Below are 24,623 nucleotides of genomic sequence, written 5' to 3'. Positions count from 1 at the left end.
ATGGTGCTAGATTAACAAGAGCTGGTAGTTTTTTGATGACTGCTAATTCTTGATACATGAAGTCGTTCAAGTTGGACACATAATCAGTGATTAACCCGGGGTCAAAGACTGTTTTAGGTCTTAATTCAGTATACACCCTTCAGCCAGGGTTGATCAGTCCCTGGCTTGTGTCCAAAGGGCAGTACACCATGGATCACTCCGCAGTCACCTTGAAACTTTTTCTACATCACTGATGTTCGTTGGTGGCTCTTCTGTGTGGCAACGCTTTGAGGAGGGACTAGTCTGCCACTTTAATAGGCTTGAAGCAGTATTGACTGTTATTGATGTTTCTAAAAGCAGCTACAGGTCCACATTTGTTCACAGCCCTATTACAGCTAGGCTCTGTTTGTCTCTGGCCCTTGATTTTGAGTCTGTTAAATCTTTACATTTGCCTTGCGTTCTACTGTTCTACTCCACCATCACATCCTACTGTTTTACACTCTACTCCACCATCACATCATATTGTTTTACACTCTACTCCACCATCACATCCTATTGTTTTACACTCTACTCCACCATCACATTCTATTTTTTTACACTCTACTCCACCATCATATTCTATTGTTTTACACTCTACTCCACCATCATATCCTATTGTTTTACACTCTACTCCACCATCACATCCTATTGTTTTACACTCTACTCCACCACCACATTCTATTGTTTTATACTCCACTACACCATCATATTCTATCTTTTTACACTCTACTACACCATCACATCCTACTGTTTTACACTCTACTCCACCATCACATCCTATTGTTTTACATTCTATTGTTTTACACTCTACTACACCATCACATCCTATTGGTTTACATCCTATTGTTTTACACTCTACTCCACCATCGCATTCTATTGTTTTACACTCTACTACACCATCACATCCTATTGGTTACATTCTGTTGTTTTACACTCTACTCCACCATCACATTCTATTGTTTTACACTCTACTCCACCATCATATTCTATTGTTTTACACTTTACTACATTTTCACACCCAGATCTTGCTTTTATTTTCTCATATATTGTTCATATATTCCTCATTTTGCTTTGTTCTAAAAATACAATTTGGCCTTTACATAACAGACTAACCCATGTTTCAAGAGCCTTAAGCTTATCTAGGTAAATAAAGGTTAAGTTAAAAGAAAGGGATGATATTTCCTTGCAAAAGGCCAAGAAAGAGCATTTTCTCTATTTAATTATGATTTGATGTGGGAAAATATTTCCACTCATGCTTCTACGCCAAAAGAAGACACATTCAAATGATGAAGGCCTTTTGCCTTGGCCCCAGCAGTAATAGCTATTTAAAGTGCAGGTAAGGGTGATAATTGCATGTGGGCATTGTTTTTCCAGTGAGTCTCAGTGATACGCAGGAGAGCCATTCTGAGTCCTAGAAAATAACAAGATGCTGCACCTTTTGAAGAGTGTTTAATTGCTTTATAGTGCACAGTGCAATCAATGCCACAATACATAGTCATACAAGGTGTGTAGGCTAGTCATGGAACAGAGTTTTGCTGGCTAGCAGCAGATGTTGACGCAGAACAGAGGTTATCGATTCATCAATTAGCCTAACTAATAAAGCACACTGCTAGGTTACCGATTAGCAAGATGCTTGGGTGCAGTGGGTCAAGTTTGAAACCAGAGCTCTGCAAAGCTACACCTGGAAATCCACCATCCAACACACTTAGTTAATTCCTCCCCAAAATCATTTTTGTCATTTTGAATAAATATAATAAATAAAAAAATAAATATTAAACTACAAAAAAGGACAGAAGTTCCAAAGTTGCAGTATGTTTACTTATTACCTACCTTATTTGAGTTTTCAGCTAATTACAGGGATCAATTTGAGTTTTAGTTGCTCATTATTAAACCTAATTATTTATACTGGTCATTATAACTGGCCATAAATCTTCTGATGGATCTGAGGAAATAAATGATATTTAGCTTGCACAGCATTGAATAAACAGGACTAACTAAATTCAGAGAGGATCCCAAGACTACGTTTGAAAAAAAAACTTAAGGGCAGGAATAATACAGCTTGCTGATCCAAAGAACATAACCTCTGATTATTAGAGCTAGGGCTTCAGTTTGGGCCACTAATGTCAAATTGTAGTAAAAACATAAAAACAATGATAATATAGCTCTACAGTAATTTAGAGCTATATTAAAATCAAACTTTTTTCAAGTTGCTATGGGGCTCCATGTATACATTAGCGCTATGCCTTTTAATATATATATTTTTTTTGCTGTAGATTAAATACTGATATTTCAAACTTTTAATATATATCAGATAATAAATCTGGTAAAAAAGAACTGCCAGATTCACATAATGTCAAGGTGAAAATGGCAAAAATGCAGTTACAAGGGTTTTGTGTGACAGTGCTGATATCTTTATCAGGGCCTGTTTACACCTGGCATTAACATGCATTTTGTATCCGGATAGTATCTGAATCTACATTGACCTGATTCTGTTTACACTGGTGGCTACAATGTGTCCCCAGTGTGACCAGATGAGATCTGATTTTACTTGTAAGGAACAAGAGATGGTTCTCACATTTCTGTAACTACTCAATCAGAAAATCCGAGATCCTTGTCCTTATTACCTTTTTTTTGGCTGACGTATTCCTGCTCACCTGATGAAATCTGATCACAGAAAACGCATTTTGTTTTTACTCGTGTTAAATGTTGACGCGATCCACCCCTGAATCCGATCACAATGAATTATGGGTGCATTTGCACCTGGCTTTTCATGTGGTCAAGTCCAATTCGATTGTGATCATAAAAAAACGCCTGCTAATGCAAGATGTAAACAGGCTCCAAATGTGATTGGTTGATTTTACTGTGACTTTCTAATTGTGTTATTGGTTACAGATCCTAAAGGTCAGATCTATGGAAAAGGTTCACAGGGGAGAAAAAACCTGATTGGACAAACCAAAACAATGATATGAGTGTTACTACAATGCTACGAGTTTAAAATACGAGCATTACTATACTGAATAAAAATAAAGGACAGACAGATATATATTTTTATATTATATTATAGAATTTTTTGAGGTTCACAAAAATAATATAAGGTTTTCAGGTTCAGAAAAATCAGTTGACCATAAGCCTGAAGGCCCAGAGGCCTCCCTTCTGGTAACAGACATGTCTTCTTATGTGATTCATCTCCTATGCTCCACAGGCATGTGTACGAGTCTGCCCGGAGACACCGGAGTATACCAGCTGGATTTATCCTCAATGCAACCCAAAATCATGTGAGGATGGCTGAGAATTGCTGCAGTCCAACCCCCTCAAAGCCCTGCTTCTTTAAAGAGGTATGGCAAATAAGGAGCATTCTGCTCTTGCTTTTCTTGGTCGCCATTTGCTTGATTGCCTTGGGTGAAATGCTCACAAAGAAGTAATGGCTGACATGGCTGACATATTAAGCAGTAAAAAGAGTCGTAAGTGGTTCCTGTATGACAGCCAAACTCTCCCATGCTATAGGGGGGCGTAATTCCTAGCACTCTTCTCTGTGTTAAACTAAAATGCACACTTGTTATTGCATTGACATTGCATTTAAGAAAATAACATATGTGGTAAATGAGGTTCATAGTATCCATTATTCAGCCTTTTAGAGAAGAGACTTTAGCAGCACACACGCATACACACACACATACACCACAAGAAAAAAAAATACAGCATAAAGTATGGCAATGTAGACTTTTACATGACATTATTGATAAAAATCTTGCCAAAACGAACAAAGACTGTTAGAACCATCTGTAAAAAGGGTCCCGTACACCACATCTCTCCTACTGAGAAACCTTTTCTGGTGTACTCCACTAAATAATACTGTGATTTAAAGGGGCACTATACTACATGATTCAGATCGCAAGTTAGTGTGGTCCAAATCAGATTTTGGTTGTTTAAATATTTTTTAAAATCTAGTCTGTATCTGACATTAGTGAGAACAGATCACACTCCTGAACGATCTACCCAGCATGCTTATCCACCACAGATGCCCGCTGTTTTTGCTTAAGATTAATAGACCCTGTTTATGATCAGCTGGGTGAACAAATGGTCATTTAAAGACCACAATGAAAAAAATAACAGAAAAGCGTTCATTTGTTGCTGTGAACAGCTATGCTAGTGAAAGATGACCTGATTTCCAAAAGCCATTATCCTGCTGTAGAAGCCTCCTCACAGAGACAGTGTGATGTTTGCTTCAAAAATTGGCTGTTTTTCATTCATTTATTCTTCCCCCCCTTCCAGTGAAATGTTTCTTGTGCCACTGGTTGCAACACAAGCTTAAGCATGGTAGATCCACCCCAGTGCTTAACAGTTGGAAAGGTGCTTCTTGTCTTCATCAGTCCAGACTCTTCTCTAATGTGCCTTTTGCCCATAACAAAGTCCTACAGTATTTTGTATCTGATGGTAACTTCAGTGCTTAGGGATCCAGGCTAGGTTTGCTTCTGATGATTTTTTCATGAAGGACATATTTGTACAGGTGTCCAACAGTGCACCACCACTCCTGTTCTAAATCCCCTTGAATTTCTAGTGCAGGTCTTCCAGACCTCTACTTGACCTCCACTGCTCCTGTTAACTCCCATTTCTTACTTACATTGCCAACTGAGGAAAATGCTGCCAACCCAATTAGAAAACGCTTTGCTATCTTCTTAAGGCCTCCTCCTGCTTAGTGGGCATCAATTATTTTCATTTTCAGAGAGCTAGGCAGCTGCTTACAAGAGCCTCTGGCAGCTGATTGCTGGGACAAGGCTCGAGGAGTCAGAGAATTTATAAGGCATTCACATTTGCATTACCTGGCCTTTCCTAATGATGATTGTGGACAAGGCATAGCCCTAAAAAACTAATTAAAGCCTGAGACCTTGGTAAAAGTTATCGGAAAGCTTACATTTCTTGGGGTGCCCATACATACTATACATTGGACAAAAACATCTTTCTTTGTTTTTAAACCAGACCTGAAGAGTGTAGAGTGAAGAGTATAGGCTAATGCCAATGCACACATGCTATAGAAACCCAAACTACTGCACATTCACCCATTATAAACCAGTTATTTCACATCAGTAGACCATCCACAACAGATATCAGTCTGGAGTGTGTACCACTACACACACACACACAGGAAGTGATTAGACTGCAATGTAAAGGAGCTGGGAGCTGATTGGTCAGGGAGGAGAGTCAGACTGGATTATAAGATATTAAACACACTATAAAACAGTCATTTTAAGAAAAGTCTTTACTAAACTAAATGAATCAGTCCAGAATGCAAAGAGATCGGCTGATACTCAGCATTAAGAGAGCAGGACATCCTTAACATAAATTGAGTTGGCCAGTGTCACTGTAGGTGCACTGAAGAAGCTGCTTTGACTCTTTTGCTTCTCTCTTTTTGAAAATATCCTTGAAGTAAACCTGATGTTGAATAGTTGTTGGTTGTTAAGTCTCATTAGACAGCACCATGCTTATTAATTTACAATGCCCATGGTCTTGTTCATTTTTCCACATGCAAAATAAGCACTGTCACCAGCAGATTGATGATGTTGCCGTAAGGGCCTGTTCCCACATGTTCACAATTATGATCAAGATTGAGTTGGGCTGATGTCAAGTCACATTTATTGAAAACATATGATTTAAAACTACAGAAACACACATCATTCATTTTTTTATGATTATTTGCCAACTTCATTTCTGAACGTTAAGGAACTATTGTGATGAAAAATAAATAAAATGACAGCTTTGAACTTCTGGGGCAGAATGAGTGCAACATACATGGATAACAGAAAGAAAACAAGAATTTGGTGCACAATGTTTTTGGAAGGGGTTCCAAAATCAACACAGGGTCAAATGTATGCAAACTGGGTGAGAAATAGACATACAACACACCTAACATTTTGGTAAATGTCCCTTAGAAAGAATCATGGTTGGATATTTGACCACTTTATCCTTTCAGAATCAGAATTTGCTGGTTTTCTGGCACAGACCTGACTTTTAAGCACAAATGTTTTTGATGGGTCGAGGTCAGGACATTGGGAAGGTCATTTCCAAAAGCTTAATGTTAGCCTGCTTTATTCCGTCCTCAGCCACACTTAATGAGTGTATAACAGTAGTTAGTAGGGAAAAAAAACAAGAATTTACCTTTACCTTTAATATTTCTTTCAAATTACACTGTCATAATACATACATAGCACCACTCCAGCATTGTCTGGAAGACCCGAACTATCACCCTCAGTTGAGAGGAAATACCCAATAACCACAATAAAGCCTGGGGTTGTATAGTTGTTTTCTTGTGCCCAGGAAGGAGAGAGGCAGGATACGAGATGCAAGGAGAAGTTCTTTATTTGGTTGTGATCGTTCAGTCAGCCATCTTAGTCAGTTTCTTATTCAGTCTACACCCAACAGTGTCCAAGTCTCAACTGTCTAGCTGATGGTTTCAGTGGTACCCATTGGTACCAGTTCCACTGGCAGCAAAACAGCACCAGAGCTTGATGCCATCATGACCATGCTAAACAGTTTGTACAATGTTCTTAGAGTTAAATGCTTCACTTTTACTCCTCCAAACATTCCTCTGGTCATTGTGGCAAAACACCGTAATCTTTGTTTCATCTGATCATGAAATGTTCCAGAAGGCTTTTCTTTGTGCATGTGGTTCACCTGCAAACGTAAGCTGAGCTTGAAGGTGTCGATTTTGGAGCAGGGGGCTTCCTTATTGGACAGCAGCTTTTTTAGTCCAAGGCAGTGCTTGACTGTAGATAGTGACACCGGTGTTCCAGCAGCTTCTGCTTCATGGCAGCCCTGTGCTTTATTGTGGTTATTGGATATTTCCTCTCAACTGAGGGTGATAGGTCAGGTCTTCCAGACAATGCTGAAGTGGGGCTATGTATGTATTTTGACAGCGTAATTTGAAAGAAATATTAAAGAAAGGCAAATTCTTGTTTTTTCCCTACTAAATATGTTATACACTCATTCTATATTAGCTGTATTATTATAATAATTACTGTTATTTCTGTTGTCAGTTGTTATTATAATCATTAATATTGCAGTAAACGTCAATATTTAGAGATGGGTTGCTCTGAGTGGATATATATAGTGGATATATATATACACATATACATATAGACATAAAAGGGATCACATGTGGGTTCACATACATAAAGAGTGGCTCACTCAATGTAACACAGCCACTTTTTAATGTAGTTCCTGTCAATGGCACAAATGACACATGTTGTTTTGTCATAGAAGAGGAAGCACACATATTGTAACAGAGCTAACAAGTGTTTCTCAAGTGCAGCGCTGGTCATTTTGGCATAAATAACTCAGATGCATTTGCAGAGTTGAATGCTGTCGTATTCACACATACTGCATTTGCAACTGTAGTTGAGCGGGGGTGGGATGTGTAGCTTCCCACAACACGATGCGGATTAATAAGCCATACGCTGTGCTGGCTGTGGATATGAGAATAGTCTTTTCCCGTTGTAAAGAAATCTTTCCCCAAAATGCCAACAGGCTGTACAAAATTAGATGAGTAATTAACCTGTTGGCAAAAATGGGATCATTACTTGCTCCGGGTCTGACGTTTAATCTCGGGAGACTCTGCTTCCACGTTCAGTTTTTATAATGAGCTTATGTTAATGATGTGTGCATTTCTTATGTTAATATTGTTTTCTCTCATCTTGGAATTAGTACCAAGCAGCGCCAGGAGGGGAAATGATAAAGACTCCCTTGCTTTTCACAAGCATTTAAAGAACAAGAATGTGACTCCTTATAATTTAGCAGCTATTAGATATACTTATATATCTAATAACTGCTAAACTTATTTTATATTTTATATATAGCTAATCATCCCACCTCAGTACCTGACCTCTGTAATACTTTAGTGGCTGAATACAATCCAAACCTCACAGTAATATTCTTCTGCATCTAGGGTAAAGCTTTCCTGGAAGACTTGAGAGTGTTACTGCAGCAAAAGAGGACCTTTGATTTTGATTACAAGGATCTAGATAGTTATACAATATATTAGACACTGGTTGTAGTTAGTATCCATTGTCACTACTAACTACCCAGTAATGCTACAGGATTATCTATACAGTATATCATATTCATCATATTTGCAGTATTTGGTATATTAGCATTTTTACATGCATATTTTGTACTAGGCTATTTTGCACTTTCTAGCAGACCCTAATCTGCATTTATTTGCCTTAAACCTGCAGTCTGTCCAATAACAATGCCCATTTGCAGTTTTACCAGTATCATTTAAGGCCTGAATAAGGGGCACTGTTAGAGTAATGGTGCCCCATCTCCACAAACTCTACACATATTACACTCTCCCTATCATCCAACACTAACATACCCACTAATGTTAACCTGCTCATTGTTTTTTTTTCTTCACAAAATATTTAAAGTGAACAGCTGGGAGTCTCAACACTTTACTTGTTTTTAAGATCACTAAGGTCACAATGCAAGTTAAATAGCATGGTAAAATGAGTGAGTGACTGACTGGCGATTTGGCCACAAAGCAAACAAAAATCTGCGCTGCTGAGAGGAGCTGTAATCTTAGGTAAGCCGAGGTTGGGTTTCCTTGCTTGAAACATTTTTGTAAAGGGAAGTGAAGCAAAGACATACTGTGGGTATAATGTGGGTGTCAAAGTCCATAGCAATCATATGTTGACTCAACATCGTTACCGATGTGAGCATGAAGACCTCCAGCCTTGCCCAGCATCACCGGAATGGCGTCAGCCTCACTACCACAACGACCACCAACCTCGCCACATTTCATATCGTTCACATTATTAAAATGCCATCGACTATGCAGCCAACAGTGGTCCAGCAGAACTAGGCTTGCCTGTTTTTACATGTTTAACACATAGATGCCACTGCTCACCAAATTTAAGATATATTGATTATGAATAATAACAGTTATTGGATCTTCACAGCTGGACATTTAGAAACTGACTAGTCTGGTGCACAAATTTATTATAATACAGCTGAACTAAATTTTGGATTTGAGGTTTTAACATTGATGCTTAAAATAACATTCATATGACTTTCATATGTTCAATGAAAAACTTGTATCTCCATTGTAAATAACCCTGGATGAATAGACCAATAAAAATGCTCTAAATTATTTGGACTAAGCTCTTACTGTACATTGACCTCCATTTAAAGTTAAGAACATTTCTGACCTATTCTGTAAACTGTAAATCATTTTGAAGATCCATGTTTTCACTGCACAGCAATAGTGTACACTTTTCACTTACAACAATCCTTGTCCAGCACCCCTGGACATTGCTGACCATGTTATGGCAAGATCAACTACAGATTATGGTAATTTGCTGATTGCTTCATATTGTTAGGAAAGATAATACAGAGAAGTTTAAAAGTTTAAAACATGGTGAAGTTAAATAGGTTTCCTATCTGAAACCTGGCCCAATCAGTCCAGATTCAGCTATATGAGATGCAAAAAAGAACGAAAAAAGGCACAATGTAAACAATATGTAATCTGCCCACAATGGAGATAAAACAAGCAACTGTGAGACTGAATCAAAACATATGAAAAGAATCGGAAAGACTGGTTCCACACTGTTGTCCACACAGCAAAGCTTGTTGATACTCTTCTCCATCTGCTGCCTCCCATTCCAAAATGCCTTAATCATCCACTGATCAGATGTTTGTAGTCTAGTTACACCAGATAGAAAGATTAACCCTGCCTTTTGCAACAGATTACTTGATACTATTTAAAGAAACAATGGTAAACATGATTGTGATATGTTAATAACCGTGTGTTATGAAACTGATGATGACAACGATGGTTGTATAAATAAGGAGAACACCATAAAGGAGTAGACTGAAAATGTCAGTACAGCTAGTGTGGCTGTTGCTAGTGAAGATGCTGGCAGGTGGTAATGAAACAGACAATGTTGGAACGTGGCTTAATAAAAGCTTTTTCTGTTCACAGAGGTTTCAGCAGAGGAGCTCGACCATTTTCCTGAGATTTCTTTCCAATGTTTGTAACAACCAAGTGAATCTCAAATCCCACCAAACAGGGTAAATAGCTTGCTTTAAAAGCCCTGTCACTTTCAGTTTTCTGGAAAAATCACAGCACAATCAATGACCCTCAACTGGCTAAAGGTCTAATTCTTTTAGACGCTCCATCTAGAACTAAAGAGGGATAAGGTGCAGTCAGTAAGTTGCTATATTGGAGAAAATGTGCAATTGCGTTATTGTGTATTACGTTATTAAGGAATTCAAAGTGGTTTTAAAGGGGAATTTCATCAATTTTAAAATGTGGCTATGCACTACAGACTGAAGTCTGGAGAGTTTAATATCCCTAAAAGCTACATCACACATTTATTTCATTAATTGAATATGCTGCCTGATGCCTGAGACACTGTTAAGCAAGGCACTGCAAGGCAAGTTTTTGCCCATTTTTGTACAGCACCCTTTATTCACAGTGGCAATTCAAATGGTTTTACATAAAAACAGTAAAATACAAAGACATAAGGAAAAAAAGCATTAAAAAATCATTTAAACAGCTAATAGTTACTACTTTTACCCACGGAAAAGCAGTCGTATCTGAACAAAAGACCTGTCTCTAAGCTGTCAATCAATCCTTGAGATACCCATACCAATAAAATTTTAACCTCCAGAATCTGAAAAGTTTAGGGTAACATGTCCTTTAGTCATTTCCATCACCCTTAGTGAGGCTAAGCAACAAACCTCTAAGCTGCTAAACAATCCTTAGAATATCCATACTAGCAAACTTACATGGTGGACTATTCACGCTAGCAAATATACATATAAATGCTAAGTAAAATAAATAAAGAAAAATAAAGAAAAAGATTCTTACAAAAGGCTTTGCCACTGGTTGGAAAGTTTTCAATGTGCAGCTATTGTGGTGAAGGAGCTTCTTAAAGATATCAAGAAAAACATTGTTAAACACTTGAATGCAAAAGGCTACAGATTACCATCCAAGACCTCAAATGTCCCTGTTGGTTCAAGGAGAACAGCGGAAGGTACAACTTATCACTGTGCAAGATTTCACTCAGATAACGCGCTGACAGACTAATGATAAGAAAGGTAAGAGAGAAGCCAACAGTCACTTGAAAAGAGTTGCACAACAGCCTGAAAACAGCAAACCCAGTTGCAGAGAGAACAATAAGCAGTCATCTCCAGTTCTACTCCCTGCACTAAAGAAGTGGAGAGATGCTCATCTGCAAATTGCACGAGCAATTAGACAAATCTGAAGTCTATTGGACCGATGCTAAATGGTAAACACACTCACAGTGAAATAAAGAGAACGATCAGGAGATCTTCATCATCTGTTTCTCTGCATACTTTGTTAGCCTTCTTTCACCCTGATCTTTAATGGTCAGAGCAGGTATTATTTGGGTGGTGGGTCATTCTCAGCACTGCAGTGACACTGACGTGGTGGTGGTGTGTTAGTGTGTGTTGCTCTGCTGGTATGAGTGGATCAGACACAGCAGTGCTGCTAGAGTTTTTAAACACTGTGTCTAAACTATAAGACACTATTACCTAGTTGGTAAATGTCAGAGTCAGAGACATCAGTGGTCACAGGATGCTGTTGGATGAGGAGTTCTGGTGGGTGGACTGTTCTCAGTCCAGCAGTGCTGCTGTGTCTGATCCACTAATACCAGCACCGCAACACACACTAACACACCACCACCATGTCAGTCAGTGTCACTGCAGTGCTGAGAATGACCCACCATCCAAATACGACCTGCTCTGAGGTGGTGCTGTGGGGTCCTGACCATTGAAGAACAGGGTGAATGGAGGCTAACTAACAAAGTATGCAGGGAAACAGATAGACTACAGTCTGTAATGCTAGAACTACAAAGTGCTCCTATAAATGGAAGAGCTGATATAATGGGCCGAGATCATTCCAGACCAGGGGTGGAAATAATATGCTGATATGACTGTGTAGACTAGTATTCAAAAAAAGTATTTTAAAGACAAATCAGTGGAATCCCTCTTTTAAACCCTTATCTTGCAGTGCTCACTTAATGTAATCTAATTTCAGCACATTAACCAGTCCAGCCAAAGTCAGCTTCTGTGCATATATCCCCTGAGCTAATCAAATAAAAGAAGCCTCACTTTTACACTTTTACACTTCATCCCATAATTATGCATCATACGCTGATTTTTCTGTTGCAGTTGAATTAGGCTGTGTGTCTTGTTTATATCCATATGATTAAATAAGTGTCTCATACAATTTCTCTTGTCTCATAATTGCAGACTGACTGCATATTTTGGAAGTCTCCTGAGAATGCCATTTGAGGAGGCACAGGTCCTTTCTAAGCATTTCCGGTCTGGGCTTGCAAAATGCTGTTTACAACCCCAGCCTGAATGTGTCATTGAAGAGGTAAGGAGCAATGGCTTAGAATTGCACAATTTCTGTCCCAGACCCATTATTCCTATTCCTATCCCTATTCTGCCTTTCAAGCAGCTGTGGTTTTTTGGACAACTCTGCCACACCGCCCCCCCCCCCCCCCCCCGGGACATGCTTGGACCTCACATTTCTTTTCCTCAGCCAATGGCACAGTCATTTTATTTCCATAATGTTGCTTAACTGTTCATTCCCAGGAGGCTTTGACTGTTGGAAGACCAGTGATACTATTTTTTCATTTAAGTTCACCATTGTGTACGATAAGATTTAAAAGTCGTACACTCTCGTCCTCGACAGTGGCCGATATGTCAATCATGCATGTCAACTTTAATTTCCAGCCTCCAGTGCAATTTCAGCCATGTGAATCTGTTTGAAGCAAAGGGAATATGAATAGAGGGGTAATTTTCTCAAACAGAGAAGTGCTCCATAATCAGATCAGCAGTAAAGGGGCTGAGGCAAGTTCCTACCGCAGATCAGTGACTGCAGGGTTCATTAAATTATTTATTCATGACAGTAGGTCCAGACTGATTTCCTGCATGCTGTTCTGATCCTTGGCAGTTCACCAGCTTCCAAAAGGCCCTCTGCAAGGAATCGATACTTGGCACCATGTCTGAGGAATTCCAGAAGTGCTGCAGCAAGGCTCCACTAGACACTCTCACTTGTGTGGATAATTTGAAAAGAGAACCACAGAAATCTTTGGATGCAACCGAAGTCACCACAGCGCAGCTCTGCGAGAAGAACCAACCAAACAACACTGACAGGTGCTCAACTTAACACGTTTCAAGGAAAAGAACAACCACAGTTTCATATTTACTGTGAACGAAACTTTCTCAGAAATGCTAGCTGCTCTCTACATTGCTGGAAAACTTGGATAGTCAAGTCAAGTCAAGTCAAGTCAAGTCAAGTCAAGGATAGTGATTGAACCAATAGAAATGGTCCAACCTTAATCTCTTTACACTGACCTACATTAAAAGTTCACCAGCGGGTTCACCTCAGCAGTGTGTTCACATTCCATTCTCTTCTGTTCTGGATAGAAAAGAAGTCAAAACTGTCCACCATGTTGTCAAATTTGCAACTAGAGTCTGCATAGAAACCAGAGACAGAGACAGACTTATTACTACTGTTTTGGCAGACCCGCCCCCTTCTCACAGACCAAGCATGTCTTAGACCGCCTTTATTGTGCTTACAGTGCAGAATTGAGGCGGAATTTTCCTGGATACTCAGTTTGTCCAGTAAGTGGAGCGTAACTTCCACTACAACCCATCTAATGTAATGAACAGATAGGGTGTGATGCAGGTCCTGCAGATGGTCTCTCTTACAGATATACAGATATAGCAGAATAAGGTTTAACAAGGTTTAAAAACTCATCTCGGGGGGGGGTGGGGTTCCTTACCAATGTTAGCACAGGGGTAACTAACTGCTGAAAAACATACACTACACTCACATACACTCACTAAAACATACAGGGATGGGCAAAGCTCATCATACTGCAATCAGCCAGCAGAGGCTGATTCACTAATGAGAGATGCACTGTCAATGCTTTTCTACAGTCATCGATTTCAGCTATCAGGTGGTCACACCTGGTGGATTAAAGGGTGATGCAAGGTATGCAACCATGCAGAGTTAAAACCTCCCACCACAGCTACAGAATATATTATTTAATATATAATAACATAATGTGGTCACATGATCATGCTCTAAACAGTGTGTCTAAACAGTCAAAGAGGCACTGGAGTGAAGAAAAGACACTGGCTCTTATTTCAGCTTGGAGCGAAAAAGCAGCCATACACGCAAGGTGACATCAGCTTGAAAAATCACAGAGATGTGTATCAGGCAGAGCTAAAATTATCCAATCACCGCTGAATCCAGACATAGTCTGACTTTGACTCGTTTGGACTTGTTTATCGGTTCGTTTAGAGGCGTTTGAGGTTCACACAAAAGAAACCATGACTCAGTGGTCTGAGATCACTTGAAATGCTGAAACACTTAAGTGTGAACACCCTAAAATCAATAGAAAATCCACTGATATTCACTCACTGGTTGCATGGCTCCCTATGTAACATTTAGTCCATTATTCAGGTGTAACATCCATAGATCCAAGACTTACTGTACATAGGGACACTATATAGGGGACACAGAGCCATTTGAGATGCAGCCCATGACTGTGGCCCTCTCATACATACAGTTCTGCAAAATCCACAAGTTGTATGATCAAAAACAAGAAGCTAAAATTGTAGAGGAGCTACATGGAACTATAGACTGTTTATGTGGCCAGGTCCATAAGTATTTGGACAGTGACAATGTTTGTGGTGTAGCCTTTCAGCTTTAACAAAAATATTGCATTAACCATTTAGAAACTTCATTCATTTTTCCATGTTCACAGGCTCAAAAGTATTTGGACAAAGGAACACTATACTAATAGACACTATACTAATAGAATAATTATTTTTAATACTTGAATGCAAATCCTTTGCAGTCAAAAACTGCAAGGTCTAGAACCCAATGAACATTACTGAGTTTTCTCCCTTGAGATGCTTTGCCTGGCCTTTAATGCAGCACCTTCACTTGCTGCTTGTTTGTGAGTCTTGTATTCAGTAAGTGAGAAACTTGCTCAGTTAAGGTTGGGGTCGGATGACTGACTCTGCTGATAAGAACATTCCATTTCTTTCCTGAAAAGGCCTCTCTGGTTGCTGTTGCTTTATGTTTTGGGTTATTATTCATCATATGAGGAGCCATTCTATCAGTTTTAGAGTATGTGACTAACTCTGAGCTGAAAGTATAGCTGTACACACTTCAGAATTCCTCCGGCTACCTCTATCAGTAGTCACATCATTAACAAACACCAGCAACACAGAGTTCCACTGATAGCCATACATGTCCATGCCATAACAGTGCCTCCACCATATTTGACAGATGATCTAATAGGCTTTAGATCATGAGCACTTCTTTTTCTTCTCCATGTTCAAGATAATCTTAGATCCGAATCTGGTCTTTATAGTTTCTACTAGTGTTCCTAGTGATTTGGATCCTGAAGTAAACCCTCTGTATATACATTTATGAAGGCGTCTCTTGATTGTAGACTTTAACAAATGATATGCCTACCTCTTCCAGACTGCTCTTGACTTGAATAAATGGTTTTCATCTAAAATACCTGCCATCATTTTAATACATTTATTCAGGGTTTTTTTCCCCATCACCACCTTTTCGGACTGCATATTAAAAATTCCTTTAGACACCTATCAAATGCAAATTCAAAGCTTGGATTCAACTCCAGACTTTTTAGCACACAAATTGCAGTTAATTGGTTAATTGTCCAATTACTTTTGAGCCTGTGAAAATAAAGGGACTGTGTAAAAATGGCTGTAATTCCTAAAGTTAATGCACTATTTCTGTTAAATGCCTTGGATTAAAGCTTCACTTGAATAATATCTTGATTGCATCATTACAAATCCACTGAAGTGGTCTACAGAGACTAAATTACAAATATGTAATACTGTACATGTATTTGACTGTATCAGCAACACTTTTCATTCACGCATTACAATTGATTTACACAGTGTTACCTTACTAATCCCCTTCTACCGAAAATTTCTGTCCATATATATATATATATATATATATATATATATATATATATATATATATATATACACATACACATGCTGAATATTCAAATAAACCAGATTAGCCTAAAGCTCCCATCTGCTTGGCCTGGTGAATCCAGCCTTAAAAGCAGCTTCCTTCACCACCCTCGGTTTCATTTCACACGTATGGCCAAATGAAACGCTCAGTTTTTCTTGATGCTGTGTGCACATTTTTGTAATACAGACTTACAGAATTTCTATTTTTACTTTTACACCATCTATTCTTTCATCAGTGCATAGCGAAGCCCCGGGTTCCTCAGAAGTCCCTGTCTGTTTTGAAACACCAGCCTGATCTCTACTACAATGGTCAACAACCAGAAAAAGAAATTGGTTTCTGGTCTAGGTCCAGCACATAAGCCTGGCACACAATATTTAGTGCAAATACACACAGTGGGCTATGATGTGCTGTGTGCGGCTGATAAAGCCACTTGCGTGCCTGGGTGGACAAGAAAGGAGGAGATCATGCTGAGAGTCTGACGGGCTCATGGAGAGGCCATGATTAATTTATCCCAGGCTGTAATTAGATGGGGCTCTCTACATGGCTTACCTTCTATAGTGGGAAGAGAGAAGCAGCTTGAGCCCCTGATTTCGTCCAGGCGTTCTTTTATTCCTATGTAGCAGACCAGGCCTGAGATTATATAAGTGTTCTATAAGGACCTCCAGGCACATTGATGTACTGTGTGGAGATCACAATCATAAGTGGGTTCCTGTGTGGTCTTAAAAACTAGAGGATACGTCGTGGTAAGAGTGCACTGACTTTCCATTAACTTCATGTGCTGGTAAATAGAATGGGAATTAACAACAGTGACTGTTTTTCTCTCTCTATCTTCTTACATTCTCCTTTTTTTGGGGGATGACTAATGCAGATTTGCTGGGCAACTGTACCACCTAGTGGCCAGCGGTCAAGTTGTAACCAATTATAATCCTTAAAGTAAAATGAACCCGGTTAAATCACTCGTGTCACGCTGCCTTCCTCCCCTGTCAGCATGAGCCGTGGCTAAATCACTAAGTGAGCCTGCAGGTTTTATTACCTCATGGGTGAGCTGTTGATACAAACCTGTTCGAGACTGTTAACACTAATCATGTTTATCTCTTCCAGCATCCAGTTAAAGGCCACGCACACTGCAAATGGGAGCAGTGGATTCATGTCTACAAGAGAGGACGGCTAACAGTGTAGAGATAATCAGTCTGATAACGAAAATAGCACGTGATTTATTCAGCCTGTGTTCAGGGGCTTGTGAGGATGTACATGCTAGAACATTTTAATAGGCAATAAATATCCTTGCAAAGACGTTTTGCACTGGAGCAACAACAAGTCAATTAGGGGTGATATCCACAGTCTTCGCACTCTATATAATATCAATAGTATCCCATTAGCCATGCTGCATCTTGACCGCCAGGGCCTCTTATTTTACACTGACCTGTGACCATGCTTTTTAGATGCACAACCTTAATTATTATTATTATTTAGAAATTATTTTAATTATTTTAACAAGATCAAAAATACATTAGTAATCTGCACATCTCTGCACATTACCGTTTAGAAATAATTTAGCAAAAGGCAGGGTAAGATGTAACAGTTGCTAAGAGTTCTAGGAAATCGATGCGAAACATAATGAATTCATTATCGTTTTATGTCGTGTGAACGGGACAAGTTTAGGTATTTTTAGACTGTGGTGAATGAGCTGTGTTGGGAAGCAGTTTGACCAATAGTTGAGGTAGATGCAGGTACAAGTAGACCAAAAGTGGTAGTAAGAAGGTGGGACCTAATCAGTTTGGCCAATAGTTGAGGTAGACGCTGCTCCAGGTAGACAAATAGTGGTGAAGAGAAGGCGGGACCTAATCAGTTTGGCCAATGGTTGATATAGATGCAGATAGACCAATAGTGATGGTGAGAAGGTGGGACTTACGCAGTTTGGCCAATGGTTGATGTAGATGCAGGTCCAGGTAGACCAATAGTGGGGGCGAGAAGGCGGGACCTAATCAGATTGGCTAATGATTGAGGTGGACACACGTCCAGATAGACCAACAGTGGTGGTGAGAAGGTTGGACTTACGCAGTTTGGCCAATGGATGATATAGATGCAGGTACATGAAGACCCATAAATGGTTGTGTTTAAATGTAAAAGCAAAAGCTGACATTTTACATTTTAGATGTATTTATAAAGCTCGGCCGAGCATGTTTTATAAATCCCCAAAATATTGCTAACAGTTCAGCATTCTGAGCTTAAAATCAAGACTTCAATCTATACAAAACCACTGGGTGCATCCCAGTTGCGTACTGACGAGTGCTAACCAGTCTTTGAGGATGCAGTATACATAAAAGTTTACACAAATATCCATAATGCATTCTTAGAATTGTTTTTGAGTGCGGTTATGATGAAAATTATTGTCCCACAATGCGATAGGAAACAGAAGGGAGGTCGTCTGAAAGAGTAAAAAAAAATGGAGAAGGTGGAAGGTATGTGGAACGTATGTTGGCATAACAACACTAGGTCACTTTCTGTTACTACAAAATGGATGGGTGTGTTAATTGTTAGTATGTACCAACCTGCCAATCCTGCAATATTTAGATTAGTGTATAGTATATACTGCACCTTATAGTGTTACTGTAGTACACAATTGTGACGCACTCACAGCTTTAATATGGCAGCTTCCACGGTTTTCAACTATGTGACGTTCTTTGGTCCATTTTCATTGGTCACAGTATGTCTCACACTGTCTAAAACAAGTGTCTGAGGATTTAAGCTGACTGCTAGCACAATGCTAAATTGTTACAAGTATGTTTTCGCTACATTAGCCTTGAATCCCTAGTGTACATCATGCCAGATTAAAGAAGCACACTCTAGACAGGGGTACACATGTATTTGTTTACAAGATGAGAGACAGAGAACTGGCTTTGAAAGCATTGCGACTAACAGTAAGTGTCCACTGCGCGCAAATTCGCATTCGAAATTTCACCTCGAGGCGGTGTGAACATGACCCACGACACAGCAAGAAACGACGCACTGGCTTCATCTGAAGAAAAAACTACATGCAGCAGCCGTGCAGCTGTGCTGACCAATCAAGCAAAAGCAACAGTCCGTTGTCCGTGCACAACCAATCCATTAGCAATCCATTAGCACTCTCTTCTCAGAGTGGTTAACCTCCATATTTATAGCAGAGTACAGTTACAAAAACTGCTCATTTGAGCGGGAATGTGTGTCCGTGCCGTGTGCAGTGGACACGTACCGTCACAACATAGTAACACAGCGTTACACAATCACAGTGGCGATAACAGAGATGCCATTCACCCTATTACAGCCAGGGTATCATCATAATAATATTGAGGCTGTAAGTTTAAAAAATTAGATTAAGGTTTTTTACATTTAGTGTTTAGGTCTAGCCAATATTTAGCTACAGTAACACACATGTCAATATTAATGCCCTACAAAGATAGGATAACAAACTTTGGTCTGTGTGTGTGTATGTGTGTGTGCGCAGATATTTGTTTCAGATTGGAGTGAAGCATGCATCAGTCTCGCTCCCAGTGCTGACGACCATACAAGAGCAGATAAGGAGCACAGTAGCTGCCTGCTGCTCAGCCTCTGACTCCACAACGTGTCTGAAGGAAAAGGTAGAACTCCATCATCCAGCATGTCAGCACGGTGATGAATGACCTTATTTACACGGTCCGCCTTAAACAGATTCCACCTCAGATGTCATTATGGCTCCTGTGCAGTTCTCAGTGGTTAGAACCGTCTGGTGATGGATTGTGTTGGACGTTCATTTGTCCTCGGGTGTAACACTTGCTTAAAAACTTAAAACACAAGCTTGGCGATGGAAAGGCGACTCATATGATAATGAGAGAAGGCAGCCTCACTTCCACACACCACATGTCCAACCATTTCAATAACGATTAATTTTCATTATTTGTCACATTATTTGTGGTGGTTCAGGCTGTTTGGTAGTATCCTCCACAGTCTAGTTCTGTCAGATTTGTAGCAGCAAGACAGAGCTGCTGTACATCCCGGGAACTGCTGGACTTCCCAATGATCTTGTCATCTCCTTTGAGAATTCACTGGTCACTCCATCTACAGAAGCACAAAGCCTGGGTGCAGTCATGGATGATCAGCTATTGTTCTGATGTTGCAAATCTGACTCGGTCATGCAGATTTCTCCTGCACAACATCCGGAGAATTCAACCCTTCCTCTCTAGAGAGGCCACCCAGGTGCTCGTTCAGTCTCTCGTCACTTCAAGACTTGACCACTGCAACTCTCTTCTGGCTGGTCTCCCTCTGCGCACCATCAGGCCCCTGCAACTCATCCAGAATGCAGCGGCACGGGTCGTCTTCAACGTTCCTAAATTCAGCCATTTCACTCCACTGCTGCGTTCTCTTCACTGGCTTCCTATAGCTGCCTCAGACTCAAAACCCTGACATTGGCCTACAAAGTCAAGAACGGACCAGCCCCTCCGTACTTGATGGCAATGGTCAAAAGCTGATCAGTACCAAGAGCCCTTTGAGCTACAAGTATGGCTCGACTTGACCCGCCATCTTTTAAAATCCAAGGCAATACAAGCATCCAGACTTTTTTTTCAGTTGGCTGTCTTCAAACGCAGACTGAAGATCCACCTCATCCGAGAGTATTTGGGTGAAGTGTAGAGTACAGTATCATGGTCTCCACACAGACTTTTGTATTTAGCGGAGAATAATTAGGCTATTGGGAGTTTGGCGGGCTTCACAGATTAAGAAGAGGTGGTACAGTACAGTGAATGTCTCTTTGGATGTGTGGAAAATGGGTCCCAATGCAGATGTTAATAAATGGTAAAAAGGAGTGATTGAATTTGGGCGTATCAAAGACCACAGTGGGAAGGAATCGCAATTACATATTAATTTTCTCTAAAATCCCCCTAGTTACCTTCACTCTTATGTCAGATGTTGGCTGGAGCCACAGCTTTACAGCACTTGGAGCCATTAGTACACACATCTCATTAATGTCTTTTTAACATCACTTCATACTGTTCCATTCTTTAGCATATGAACCCATTAATGGCCAAATAATATGTGTTTCAAATTTCCTATGTTCTCTGAATGCTCTCTGAATACAAATCTAACAATCTTGAATTGTTCCAATTAATCATTTAATAGTACATCTCAAAAATGAGAATATTGTGAAAAAGGTTTTGAGATGTACTAGCATTGTGGTAGCAGTTTTGACCACATGGCACTACTGACTTGAAAACCACTGCTAAAGAAAAGCACCAAATTCACATTTGACTGTTTACAAGTCTAAAAATGACACGTAATTCAAAGTCTTATGGGCACTGTTGAAACCCCCCGTTTGTTAGAATCAGTAAACTGAGTCAAAGTCACCCCTTACTACTCTACCTTCAGTCACTGCATTTGTGAAAACCGCCAGGGCCAATTTCCTCCTCTAATCACTTCGTCGACGCTCAGTACCACTGACTTTTCCTCAGAAGAAGCCCATATAATTTTCCTTTTGACATTTCTAATGCAGGCCTGTCAGATTTGCCCGAGAATGACTTTATTCTGTTGACTATTTCATCCTACAGGAGAGTAGGTTGGAGAAGACAGCAGCGCTGCTCTCCAAGACAGACACCTACTGCTCGCAGTACTTCAAGCTTGAGTTGCCTTCCTTCAAAACAATGTGAGACCTTTTATGAATATTCATCACGAAACCTTCAATTACCTTTTAATTTACTTTGAATGTCAAGCCTCAAACAAATGAACATGGATGTCTTTTTAGTGGTGTGCTCATGGAGCAGCCTGCCTCCCCTTACACTTGTCCTCTCATACACCTGTAGATGTAACAAACAGACAAGTAAAAAGAAGCATATTTGTGCTGTGGTGAAAATAAGGCTTCATACACTCCAACACCTGGAATACCTGTAAAAAGATTTTACACCAGTTTTGTGAAAGCTGCAGAAGTGCCAGAATTTGTCACAGTTTGGTGATTTTCCCTCTTCTAACATACCTATTAAAGCAGTATTAGTCAAGATTTAGGAAACATGACCTCTAGAGGGTGAATACAACAGCACTGGAACATTTTTCCACCTTTTGTTCCACTCTCCTTTCCTGACCATGAACACAAAGCTTGTCTCTTTTTTTTTAAAGAGGCTTAATCTAATCTATTCACACTATTCACATACTCTGAAAAGTCTTCTTGTTATCATAGCAGGCTCCAAACTCTCGTATCTGAGAGGCGTGACAGTGTTAGCACTGTGTAATTTGTGGTGCTGCCCAATACAACCTTTAGCTTTTTAATAGTGAAATAAACCTTTAAAAACCTATAACACTGTAACTAACAATTCAGAGCTTAAATATATGCTGCTGAGAGAATAGTCCAGTGAATTCACTTCCAGATGAGTTTATTACTCACTACCTGTGTTAGCTGGTTAGCATTTAGGTTTCCTTTTCTCAGCTCTGTAAGTAATAAAGCTTCAGCTACTCTGAATGTTATCTAAAGTCTGTCACTCAAACAGTTCAGTGTGGAGTAATGGGGCATTGAGGAGATGAAGATGGAGTATTGGGATTTTGAGGAGATGGGGTAGAGTCATGGGGCATTGTGAAGATGGGGATGAAGTAATGGGACACTGAGGAGATGGGAGGCATTGAGGAGATGAGGATGGATTAATCGGATGTTGAGAAAATGGGGTGGAGTCATGGGATTTTGAGGTGATGGGGTGGAGTAATGGTATGATGAGGAGATGGGGATGTAGTAATGGGGCTCTGAGCAGATGGGGTGGAGTAATGGGATGTTGAAGAGATATGGTGGAATAATGGGATGTTGAGGAGATGGGAATGGAGTAATGGGGTGTTGAGGAGATGAAGATGGATTAATGGGATGTTGAGGAGATGGGGTGGAGTAATGGGATGTTGAGGAGATGGGGTGGAGTAATGGGATGTTGATGGGAAGGGGTGAAGTAATAGGATGTTAAGGAGATGGGGTGGAGTAATGGGGCACTGGGGAGATGGGGATGGAGTAATGGGGCACTGAGAAGATGGGGATGGAGTAATGGGGCACTGAGGAGATGGGGATGGAGTAATGGGGCACTGAGAAATGGGATAAAGTATTGGGGTGCTGAGGAGATGAAGATGGATTAATGGGGTGCTGAGGAGATGGGATGGATTATTGGGAGGTTGAGGAGTTGGGGTGGAATAATGAGACAGTAAACTGATGGGGTGGATGTATGGGGCTTTGAAGCGATAGGGTGGATGTATGGGGCTTTGAGGAGATGGGGTGGGTTTATGGGGCTTTGAGGGGATGGGGTGGATTTATGGGGCTTTGAGGAGATGAGGTGGATTTATGGGGCTTTGAGGCGATAGGGTGGATGTGTGGGGCTTTGAGGAGATGGGGTGGTTGTATGGGGCTTTGAGGAGATGGGGGGATTTATGGGGCTTTGAGGAGATGGGGTGGATGTATGGGGCTTTGAGGCGATAGGGTGGATGTATGGGGCTTTGAAGCGATAGGGTAGCTGTATGGGGCTTTGAGGAGATGGGGTGGATGTATGGGGCTTTGAGGCGATAGGGTGGATGTATGGGGCTTTGAGGCGATAGGGTAGATGTATGGGGCTTTGAGGAGATGGGGTGGATTTATGGGGCGTTAAGGAGTTAGGTGGAACATTGCGGTGCGGTTTGCACAAAGCAAATGCAATAAATATCTATTAGCTACGGTAGCCTTGTGGCTCCAGCATAAACCTAAAGAAGCAAGCTTTGTGACTAAGTGTTTGTGAGGCCAGTTTGTTAGCTGCTGTAACAGAATCGGCCGACAGTGTTCTCCTCCAGTTCAAAAAGAAGTGGCTGGCTGACTTTGTGTGTTTCAAAGAAAGCACTTGCTAGCCTTTACCACCCCAGAGCTGGTGGCACTGTATGGTAGCTAGAGTTCTAATTTTAGAAAAAAATCTGGACTGGTAAAAAGCTCTAAAAAGAAGCAAACGCTGGACTCTAAACATGTCTTGGCTGATCATCTACATTTGGAATGAAAAAGAAAATGCAAATGACATTTTTCGCTTAACATTTCAGCAGGAAAGCTGGAACTGTCTCTGCATGAAGGGCTCATGTGCTCCAGCAGCTTTTCTATGTTTTCCAGGGTCCAGCGGGAGGTCCAGGGGGAGGGGGCCGAGAGTCGAGGCCAGGCGTGGGTGGAGCTGGCCACCGCCTGCTGTTCCCAGCACTCTCCCGCACAGCTGTGCCAAAAGCTGGTGAGCAGGTCGCCTCTTGCTTTGGAGCAGCCTCAATGTGACAATGACATCATTTGGGCTGAGTGGCGGGAGAGAAAGGAACTGACTGTATTCACAGGATGGATAGTCAATGATTGAGGAAGGGTTAATGAGTGGCTGGTAAAAGGATCAGTAACAATTATGGAAAGGTTAAGCAGTGACTGGGGAAGAGTCAGACAATGATTTGGACCTTTACTGTTCAGCCATTACTTGTAATTTAGTGAGAAATTAGTGAACAGGGTGTAACAGTTGTAATTGTTTACACATGCACACATACACTCATCATGGATGTGAATGGCATGGCAGTACTGTGCTTTCAT

At 40.4% G+C, this 24,623-nt stretch overlaps 1 protein-coding gene across 1 annotated transcript in view; it reads left to right on the top strand.

The window, feature by feature from the left end:
- gc (GC vitamin D binding protein) overlaps positions 1 to 24,623 on the top strand; it is a 69,703-nt gene that overhangs the window by 43,272 nt on the left and 1,808 nt on the right. The window contains exons 5-11 of the mRNA XM_072664924.1: positions 3,221 to 3,353; positions 9,992 to 10,080; positions 12,289 to 12,415; positions 12,998 to 13,200; positions 19,566 to 19,698; positions 21,637 to 21,731; positions 24,174 to 24,285. Coding sequence (XP_072521025.1) covers positions 3,221 to 3,353; positions 9,992 to 10,080; positions 12,289 to 12,415; positions 12,998 to 13,200; positions 19,566 to 19,698; positions 21,637 to 21,731; positions 24,174 to 24,285 — 892 coding nt within the window. The remainder of the gene's footprint in view (positions 1 to 3,220; positions 3,354 to 9,991; positions 10,081 to 12,288; positions 12,416 to 12,997; positions 13,201 to 19,565; positions 19,699 to 21,636; positions 21,732 to 24,173; positions 24,286 to 24,623) is intronic.

Source organism: Salminus brasiliensis, chromosome 20 (assembly GCF_030463535.1).
Source record: "Salminus brasiliensis chromosome 20, fSalBra1.hap2, whole genome shotgun sequence".
Classification (NCBI taxonomy): domain Eukaryota; kingdom Metazoa; phylum Chordata; class Actinopteri; order Characiformes; family Bryconidae; genus Salminus; species Salminus brasiliensis.
Note: the sequence above shows the minus strand (reverse complement) of the source record. Positions and strands in the feature narration are given on the sequence as shown.